Source organism: Arachis ipaensis, chromosome B10, assembly GCF_000816755.2.
Source record: "Arachis ipaensis cultivar K30076 chromosome B10, Araip1.1, whole genome shotgun sequence".
NCBI lineage: Eukaryota > Viridiplantae > Streptophyta > Magnoliopsida > Fabales > Fabaceae > Arachis > Arachis ipaensis.
Genome location: NC_029794.2, coordinates 27441332 through 27452066, shown reverse-complemented (window position 1 = coordinate 27452066; position 10735 = coordinate 27441332). Strand labels below are relative to the sequence as shown.

General features: G+C 33.9%; 1 protein-coding gene across 10 annotated transcripts; it reads left to right on the top strand.

Annotated features, from left to right (window-relative positions):
* Positions 5246-10698, top strand: LOC107622780 (putative CCA tRNA nucleotidyltransferase 2). 10 transcript variants are annotated; one of them, XM_021114630.1, is made up of 16 exons: positions 5246-5546; positions 5679-5815; positions 5958-6075; positions 6184-6222; positions 6380-6435; positions 6545-6615; positions 6736-6834; positions 6971-7080; positions 7229-7356; positions 8073-8139; positions 8283-8366; positions 8842-8904; positions 9045-9192; positions 9671-9829; positions 10184-10278; positions 10374-10684. In XM_021114630.1, exons 1-16 carry the CDS (start codon positions 5427-5429, stop codon positions 10476-10478), a joined length of 1599 nt encoding a protein of 532 aa, XP_020970289.1. In that variant the 5' UTR covers positions 5246-5426; the 3' UTR covers positions 10479-10684. The 10 variants fall into 10 exon arrangements, with proteins under 10 accessions (XP_020970289.1, XP_020970288.1, XP_020970293.1 ...); XM_021114629.1 differs by having other exon boundaries at positions 5246-5579; positions 6566-6615; XM_021114628.1 differs by having other exon boundaries at positions 5337-5579; positions 10374-10638.

Below are 10735 nucleotides of genomic sequence, written 5' to 3'. Positions count from 1 at the left end.
TAGCCAATTCTCTTATTTATTTAAATAAAGAGTAAAATTATTTTTGGTCTCTAATCATTTATGAGAAAAATTTAGTGTTCTCTAACCATTAAAAAATAACAATGCGCTCTTTATTTATTCTCTCCGTATGACCGAAATGTTCTTTCAGCACCCCCTGACTATTAGACTCTTTCGGTTATTTTTTACTCAAAAATCGATAAGAGAGTCCTTTTGGTCACATGGAGAGAATGAATAAGGACCGCATTGAAAGAATTTTACTTTTAAACAAGTGTAATTACCAGTGCCATACACGTGATAAGATTGACATTATAATTTTAAATTATTTTTTTAAAATTAATTTGAATTATAATAATTTGATTAATAAAAAAGTAACATGTTATACATTGTTTATTTAATTACATAATTGCATAATTTTCAAGATCCTATATAGTTGAATCTAATGGACAAATAAAAAAATATCTATATGATAATGTTCTAATATTTTAACATACTATAAATCATATTATATATAAATTTATATATTATATTATAATTTTAAGTCAATTCCTTAAACACATTATAACATAAACCATCTAAAAAAATACACCAAATTAACAAATATCACATGGGTCACAACATACACTTTAAATTGTCACGATATTTCAAATAAAAAAAACATCAATACAGAGAAATCAATGAATATAACTAAAATAAAGAGCAACAAAGAGACACACAAAAAAATAATAATAAAGAGAATCAATAAAAATATGATATTTTCCTAAATTAGTATAATTATGCATTATTACTTAAATGCTCATTATAGTATAATTATAATAAAAATATTTTTATAAATAAACTTAGAAGAGAGAATAGTGTATTCTTTTTAAGAGAAAAATGAATTCATGAGGAATCGACACCTCACTTCCATTAGCTAAGGGAAAACCCAGTTTAGTATATAAGTAGATAAATATCAGAAATTTAAATTTTACTATATATACACATAGCAATTTTATTAGTCAGCAGTAGCAATAAACTTAGACTCTTATATAATTTGCAATCTTTATATCAAAATTGATTATAGTAAATAAATGTTATTTGGATTATACTACTAAAAATTACTTTTAGATAAAAAAAAGTTACTAAAAAAGACATCAATTTAAATAATATTTTATATTATCCTATCATTTTACTTTAGATATTTGAATAGATCTTAGTAATTCATTTTATAATAAAAATAAATATAATACAATAAAGTATAGAAAAAATTTATATAAACAAAAAATAATAAAAATATCATAAAAATTAATAAAAATAAGAATTTATATTAACAATAGTTGGTCATATGAATAAAAAATACAATAAAAATATAACATTAGAACACTAAAAAAATAATATAAAAATATTTATCATATAAATAAAAAATATAATAAAAAAATTAAAATATTTATCTTAGCGTGATTGAAACAAATTTAAAAGATTTTGATAAAAAAAAATTTAGAACGAAGAACATACACAAAGAATTACTGTAAAAATTATATGGTTACTTGCATCTTTTTTATAGAAGAAAATGAAGGATAGAGTTAGCAGAAAAGGAATAAATTTCTCATCTATAATCAATCTTCCCCAACTTAAACATAAAAGCTAAAATTTTTTGCTTTACATAAACGTTCAGAAGTGAAAACAATTTTAAGTCTAGAGCTTCACAAAATTGCCAAACATAAAAATAAGACGTTCAAAATACTCAAATAAACTTCTATGTTCTCCAACATGAATCTCAAACACACCCTTAGTTGGCGACCTGACGGGGATACTGGGTAACCAAAAAAAGATTCTCACTCCTACGCACGCCAACTGTTACGACTATTTCTCTTTCTCATTGTTCTAAAAACCGAACCGGATCAGCCGATTCAATCGGGTTAATTGAAAATCGGTTATTAAATTGGTTTGGTTAATCACATAAATCTGTTTGAAAAACTGGTCAGAGAACCGGTCGAACCGATAAGCTGATTGAACCGATCGGTTTATTAAGAAAATTTCCAATTTGACAACAAACTTCAAAACGACAGCGTTTTACATTTAAAAAAAAAAAAGAAAACCCTAAATCAAACTACCCATTACCCCAATGCATCGCAGCGGCAGCCCATTCCTCTTTGTAAATGAAAGAAAGAATCAACTCAAGCCCTAGCCACCCATTGACCCACCTCAACCACCGCCTGCAGCCCGTAACCACCTCAACCACGCAGGAGCTTGACGTCGTCTCCTCTGTTCGAGAGTGCTCTCTCTGTGTTCACCGTACCTCCGTCACCGTTACCGTAACCGTCATTGTCAAGAACTTCTTCGTGCTTCCCTCACCGCCTGACATCTCTATTCATTCTGTCTTCATCCGTTAGCTGGAAACTTCCCTCGCCACTGACATCTCTGTTCATTCTGTTCGTGCTTCAGGTAGGTCTTCTCCTTTTCTCCATTTTGTAGTATTTATTTAATTGTGTATTCTAGCCTGAGTTTTGCGCTGTTCATTCTTGTGACTGGTTCTGAAATTTCTAATTTGTTCATGATTTTTGGTTCTCAATATCTTATCTTTTGTGACTAGGAAATATGAATCATTTATTTTGGTTAATTACTTAATTTTGTTCATGATTTTTGTTAGCTGGATTTTGAATTTTGTTTGTTGTTACTTGAAATTATTTTGTAGTATTTATTTGTGTATTCTAGCCTGAGTTTTGCGCTGTTCATTCTTGTGATTACTGGTTCTGAAATTTTTGATTTGTTCATGACAATGTTCTAAAAAGCGGTCCAGTGTGTAAAACCGCACAATCTAAAACCGTTAGAGAACCGCTGAACCGGCCGGTTTACAAAAACGACGTCGTTTCCTTTCTTGAAAGGAGGATTGCACGCGTTATCCACTTATCCCCCCTTCTCCAACTCCTTCCTTCAGCAAATGCCCTAGCCTCCACCAAAGAATGCAAACCCTAGCAGCCTCCACCAATCGTTGTCGCCGTCTGTCGGAGTGAGAGACTGCTGCCGCCGTCCGTCGCACTCAAGAACTACCGTTTCGTGGTCTCGGGCCTCTCGCCGGATCCTCCGCTTCGTGTGCTCGCATCTCCCCTCTCTCCTCTGTGCTCGGCTGCTCGCGCCTCCCTCCGCCAGTGAGTGCTCGAGCTGTGCCCGTTGGTTGCTGCTCCAGTGTCACTCGAGTCTCGTATCGGTCACTGGCATCTCGTGGTTCGTCTGTCTCGCCGGCGGCGGCAGAAGCAACTCGTGGGGTTGTCTCTTGCTTCGTCGCCTTCTGTGGGGTGGTTGCCGACTCGCCGTCAACCGTTGGTGAGTCCCTGAACCATCGCTTCCCTGTTCTCTCTTTTCCAAATTTTCCTTCTCCCTGTATTTTTGCATGTTGCTGAATTGCCAATCAATAAATTTGCCTTGTTGCTGATCTAAATGTTGCTGTAAATCGGGACTTTACTAAGATTTGTTAATATGTTGCTGTAACTTGAATTTGTAACTTGAATTTGTTGCTTCCCAGTAACAGAATCATAACAGAATGCTCAGTCAGTGCTTGGTTGATTGGCTTTACTCACTGATTGTATTTGATGATAGATTTTAAATTGATAACTTTTAAATTTTAAATTTGCACTGCCCATGTTACTGATTCACTGTTCCTTCAGTGTTTTTTGTTGTTGTTAATCATTGTGATGAGCTTTGTTAAAATTGGGTTGAAAAATGTTAATCTTTCTTCATTTTTCATTGTTCTTAACTTCTGTTCTTATTAAAAAATTGCAATTGGTGATCTTTTGATTTATTATATGCTTCAAGTTTTTAATTTCACTTTGCTTCTAGCTTTGAAATCAGGTTATGATAACTGTGATGCAATTATTTAGTTGGATAACTGATGTAATTATTGAGTTCAAGAGATTGAGTTTTTCTGTTCTCATTATTAGTAAGACATGGATAGTTTAGAATTTTCTATTTCTTTCCCTTACTTCTGAAGTTCCTTATTTCAAAAGGTTCAGTGTTGGCTTCAACTTTCAAATGGGAATTGGGAGCTGGTGAAGATAATAACATCTTCTGGAACCGAGTCTGATCTAGAATTATGCTAGTACACAGTGATGTTTGTTCCATTTGGCTGGACTCAGTGAGACAACTGGGAAATGTTCTTTTTTGGTCTGATTAACTACAATATTTAACCTTGTTAATCATATCTTGTACAATTCAGACAAAAGCAGGGCCTATTTTGGTTGTCATAAATTCCTTCAAGAAAGTTCTTCTGTATGGTAATGATTGTATTGAAGCCTACAAGCATAAAAGAATTAAAAGGGCCTGTTTTGTTTTACTTTTTGACTCAATTACTTTAAGGCAATATTGTCTATCTTTAACTTGTGCACTGCGATTCAATCCAGTTATTTTTAATGGAAGTATAATGATGTTAATTTTGCATATTTTGATGATTAATTAATTACATTTAGTTGGTGATAGACTGATAGTTTGTGTAGGTTTTAAATTTGAAAGATATTTTATGATGTTTATTTATAATTTTTATTATTTTATTATGGAACGGTTTTTCCGGTTGAACCACGGTTAAATCGGTTGGACCAGTAAATCAGTGAACCATTGACGAGCGGTTTGATGACCGGTCCGGTTTTCAGAACTTTGGCTCATGATTTTTGGTTTTGAATATCTTATCTTCTGTGACTAGGAATCATTTAATTTGGTTAATTATTTAATTTTCTTCCTGATTTTTGTTAGCTGGATTTTGAATTTTGTTTGCTGAGTTAATTTTGTTTGGTTGAGTTAATTTTGTTCATCATTCTGTCAAATTTGTTTGCAGAATTAATTTTGTTCATGATTTTTTTTGTTGTATGTTAAAGATGGAACCATCACAAAGTGATCAACCAAGACAATACTCTCAATGCTGTCCAAAAATCCTAAACTGGTTCTTCTAGAAGAAAACCTAGGAAAATCTGATCCAGCTTGGTAATATTTTACTGTGATAAGAAAAATCTGATGAGTTGTGTCTTTTGATTAGTTGAAAACTTGTTTGTTAATGTTTCTTTTGAAAGTAGAACATTATGTGTTTGTCACTCTGTGTGTTTTGGTTATTTTTAGCTACGAACTTTGACGTTTGAAGTTGTTTGTGAACTTCTAATATTAAATTATGGATGATTTATTATGTGAAGTTGTGAAATTTTGAATTTTATTTGATTGGAAATTATTGAATTTATATATTTAAAATTATATATAGGTTTTTTAATAATTTTATTTTATGTTTAAGTAAACCGGTTGAACCCCGGTTGAATCTCGGTCGAACCAATGAACCATTGAACCAGTGACTTCACTGATTTATTGACCGGTCCGGTTCTTGCAACCTGGCTTTCTCTTAAACTCTCCCCTTCCAACAAGATAACAACAACCATCTCTACGCCGTCGTTTCTAATCTGCTACGCCTGCGATCAATGTCGGTTGCCACTCAGCACGTTCTTCAGGTGAGGGACAAAATCGAACTTTCCGACATTGAGCGCAGGATCTTCGATAGGCTTCTCGCCAGTCTCCGCCACTTCAACCTCCAAACTCAGGTCCGCGTCGCCGGCGGCTGGGTCCGTGACAAGGTCCCCCCTTTTCTATCTGTAGATAGCTCTTTTCTATCTGTAGATAGCTCTGTAGCCCTAATTTTTCTGTTTAGGGTTTGAATTTGGTTGGTTTTGCAGCTCCTGGCAAAGGATTGCTATGACATCGATATCGCTCTTGACAATATGATGGGCACCGAGTTTGCCCATAAGGTGAAGGAGTACTTGGTGTCCATCGGTGAAGGTAAAGATGTTCGGGGTGATGGCAAGATTAAGTCGTATGTTCCTTCCAATTTCTCTTCTTTATTGCTTTCTTTTACAATTTTATTGTATGTTTCTCATGTGTTACTCTGTTTAGTCATGAAAATTGAATTCTTTGAAGCAATGTAGAACATAAATGACATTTTTATTTTTTGGCAGCAACCCTGACCGGTCTAAACATTTGGAGACAGCAACGATGCGTTGGTTGGATATGCAGATTGATTTTGTTAACTTAAGGAGTGAAGAGTATATTAAGAATAGCCGCATTCCTTCTAAGGTATGTTACCGTACACACTTAATGGTATTCTTGCTATATGCATATTCCACTTCTTTTCTTTTGATTTATTGTCATGTAAGATAAGATGTTCTGCTAATTTCCTCCTAGTTGGACTCACGTGAATGTCTTGTCTTGTTATCGATGAAGGTGAATTTCCTGTGTTTTGCACTCTCCTTGTTTATTAAGCTAATTTTATGGCAACATGAACATGTTGATTATCTATCATTGCAATGTCTGCTTGTGTGTATTCTCCGCATGACCAAGTCAAGTTCAACCGAATAAAGTTTTTCTTCATGTCTAACAGCAAAGCTTTGGCACACCTGAAGAGGATGCATGTAGGAGGGATTTGACAATTAACAGGTATCTTTGTGTTTTTATACCTAGGCTATGGCCTATTTTTCTTTTCTTTTTTTCTGTGAATGTTGGTTTGATTCCCCATTTAGACATTTTAGATGATAGTTTCCTAAAGCTGTTTGGTTGTGCATGGCAGCTTATTCTACAATATCCACACTGACTCGGTTGAAGATTATACCAAAAGAGGTTAGAATTGATCTATTGCCAAAACAAGTATAAGAATTACTTGACCCTCCCTCTTCCCCTTCCCTCCACACATTTCTTTTTTATATCTCCACATGTAACAATCTCTTTGGCATTTTGCAGGGATCTCAGACCTTAAGTCCGGAAGGATAGTGACTCCTTTACCTCCAAAGGCCACCTTTCTTGATGATCCTTTACGAGTTCTTCGAGCCATTAGATTTGGTATACTTTAATTTGGAAGATATTTGCATTTTTGTATACCCTGTAAACGTTTTTTTTCCCCCTCCCGGTATGCTTTTATTTGAAGATTAAACTAGGTTTCCAGCTCTGTTTAAGAGAGATGTTTTATTATATTTAGGTGTTAGATTTGAATTCACTCTAGATGAAGATCTGAAAGTAGCTGCTGCATGTGATGATGTGAAAGATGCTCTAGCTGCTAAAGTTAGCAAAGAGCGCATTGGAAAAGAGGTATGTGCTAACCCTCCCATTCCCTTCAATATGGATACTTAGGAAGTGGTTTTCAGTTACGGAATGCTATTGCATATTTAAAAGGAAATAGCTTATGTATAAAATTGAAAATTTAGTCATCTATGGGCTCTTGTGTTTTATTTTGTAGGTTGATCTTATGATATCTGGAAATCAAGCTGTCAAAGCAATGACTCATATTTGTGATCTGACATTATTTTGGAATGTGTTCAGTCTTCCTCCTGTGTTTAAACCTGCTATTTCAGATGGATGTGAAAGGTAAGTTTGCAAATCCTTTAATTAGTTTCAACCACATCTTGCACACGGAGATAGAGTTAGCTGAATATTATTGCCACTTTTACCCGGAAAAAAAAAAGGAAAAACAATAGTAGTTAGTGCACCACTAGCAACCTTAGATATTTGTTGTGAACTTCAAATTTGAAAGAAGTATCATTATAATATTTTGAGACGTGTTGTTATTGTACTCAAACACAATTCTAATCATTTTCTCTTTTTTTTTTTTTGTTCTTTTCCCTCATCACATTACATGTTATGAAAGCCTTGTGAAATATATGGAGATGTTTGCAAAACCAAATCTTATGAAAAGGAATAGAGGTGAAAACCATAAGTTGGATGTGAGATGCATCAATTTTTACATAAATGCATATGGCTCTTCTTGGCTCTAATATTCAATTAACTTTTGATATAAGATCAGACATTGGTTGAACTTGACAGATGGCATGAAGTGCCCAAGGGAAGACCCACGAAACCTGTGGATAAGAAGAAATTGTTTGGTTTACTAGCAATAATACAGTAGTAGTTGAGCAAATTATGAAGAGCCACTTTTCTCACCTTTATGCCTTCACTACCTAAATGGCTAAACCTTATTTTTTCCTTTTTGGTTCTCTATTTTGTTTATTATTATTCACTTGCACAAGATACAAAGGTTATTTTTCTTGGCAATGTTGATCAGTTAATTCTTTCACTTTATCCAGGCTTTGCGTTGCTTACTTGGACACTGCATGGAACCTTATCCATTTACTCAAAGAGTCAACCTTTAAAGTGAGTAATGTGTTTTTCATTTTTACCATAATCCATTTTCACATTTATTGTTGTCAAAATAGGAAGTTGTTGTCATTCGATTATCATTTTTGGATTGCTTGATTATATTTGGTCATGATAAGTGATTCCTTTGTGTTACTTAGGACAAAGAAAGGAGATTTTTACTTTTTGCTGCATTGTTCCTCCCACTTAAAAATACCACTTACCAAGTTAAGAAAGCGAAGATGGTATGTGTCTCGTCCATTCTATGTGATACTATTTTTGAATTTGTAATGTTCTTTTTGTGCTTTGACTTGATACATCTAGCAAAGTGTCTAAATTAGAACTCTAGTGTGTTGCTTTGTTCTTTTTTTTTCCCCTTTAGTTGGTGTTTTGGAGTATTTCATAGTAGACCTGTAGAAACTACAATCTATATTTAGTTAGTGTCATGCAACACAAGTAGAGATGACAACCACACTATTAGACAATCTTGAGAGGGACTGTTTGTCTCATTTCAAGGATTGTTTATATTGAGCTCAAGTTTTATCTGATACTCAATTGAAAACCCAAGTTGATTTTATCCGTGAAATCTTATTTATGAGGAACATTTTAATATTGTTGTTATATAATGCAGTTTCTTTAGTCAGTTTTATTGTATTCCAAATGACATGCTGGTTTATGAGGATAACATGTTATTTTGAATTATGTTATTTTGAATTATAGGTTCCTGTTGTCAATTATATTATTGTTGACTCACTCAAGCAAAAAGGCGAGGATGCAAAAATGGTCAGTTCCATTTACCCTTAGTACAACCAGAATAACAGAGTTCTAATGTTTGTAATATAAATCATTTCAGTTTTTCAGAATCTGGTTGATGTTTCTATTGGTTAATGTTTTTATAATTGTATTTGTGTTTCAAAATCCAGGTGCTTGATTTACACCGAGCATCACACAAATTCTTGTCGTTGATTCCTTGTCTTGCATCTAATGAGGATTTGCAACCTGATGATGTTGATTGGATGAGAGGATTGATTGATGATGTCTCTATTGCCTCTAGAGTCCGGGTTCTAACAGGTACATTGTTCTTGGTCTGCTACCTTAGTATTGGCATTATGCCTTTTTATTTCTTAGCTCATGTTGTCCTCAATCTTCAGTCAATTCATTTTGCTAGTTTTGTAAGTTGTGCTGTATGCTAATTTTATTATGCTTTACTATGTTGTGATTTTCATCTAAATTATTGAGTTTTCTAGTGGAACTTAGCCATGGACACTCCACTCATTTCACTTTATAATTGTTGTTTCCTACATAGTATTTGCACTTCACTCAAGCCACAATCTACACTCTGCTTGTTAAGTAAGTCTATTTTAAGCGACTTAGCTTGATTACCTCAATTAAATGAAAGGAAACATAAGAAAGGGATAGTGGAAGTATTTTTGTAATGTGATGCCCACCCAGCTCTTCTGCATCCGTTTCTCTGGGGTGTGACTGCTAAGTTATTTTACATTATGAATTGCATCTGAGATGACCAAGATTTTATATTTGATTTATTTAGGTTTTGTCTTGAGGGAGATTAAAGATTTATGGAGAGTTGCACTATTGGTATCCATATTATTACATCCCATTGGCATTAACGACACTGAGGATGAATCCTCACAATTGCACAAACGAAGAGATCTGTTTAATAGAGTGGAGAGTTCTATAATAAAACTAGGTGAGCTATATTAGTCTTTGATACGTGTTTAACTTGTAGCATTGATGCTTGTGTCTCTTGCTTGCATCCTTTGAAGAATGAATGTGTAAGATGTGTATAGCTTTTACTGGAAATTTACTGCAGCATCTACCTGTTCTACTTCATATTCATAATCCTAGTTAGCGGAGCATTTGAAGTTATATCTCTTTTCTTTGTTCCATCTATGCTTGGCTTTGTTTTAGTTATAATTTTCACCACTTTAAGTGAAGTTATGTAAAGAAGTTAACCAAAATAGGAGCATGGATGGCTTGAGTAAGATGAAGTGATTGGGAGCTCACGGTACGTAAAATGTTAACATATTTTGGTGGATAACAGGCCTCGACAAAGTTTGGGAGGTGAAGCCATTGATCAATGGCGAAGATATTATGAATGTCTTGCAGCTTAAAGAAGGACCACTCGTTAAGGAGTGGGTAAGTCATTTTGTTTACTGCATTTTTGTTCCCACAGTCATGCACACTGCACATTGACTAAATTTGAGGTTTTAATGTATCATTTTCACTTGCAGAAAGAAAAATCAATGGCATGGCAACTTGTCGATCCTTCTAGAACTACTGAGGAATGCATTGACTGGTTAAGAGAAGTCAATTCTAAGCGGGTAAAGTTGGAGTGAGGTCGGAATGCCTTTGATCATTTGTCTGTTCCATACCATGTCACCGATATTGAAATACGGAACACCTTTGCCTTGGATGATACGGGGAATCCACTTAATGCACACATGGCTTGTGAATGTTGTATGAAGCTCACAATTAGGATGAAAGTATTTATGTATATAAACATGATATATGAATTATGAATATATCTAAAATTATTTATAAAGATATGTATTTATATTAATTATTAAGATAAATTATTATTTAAAATTTAACT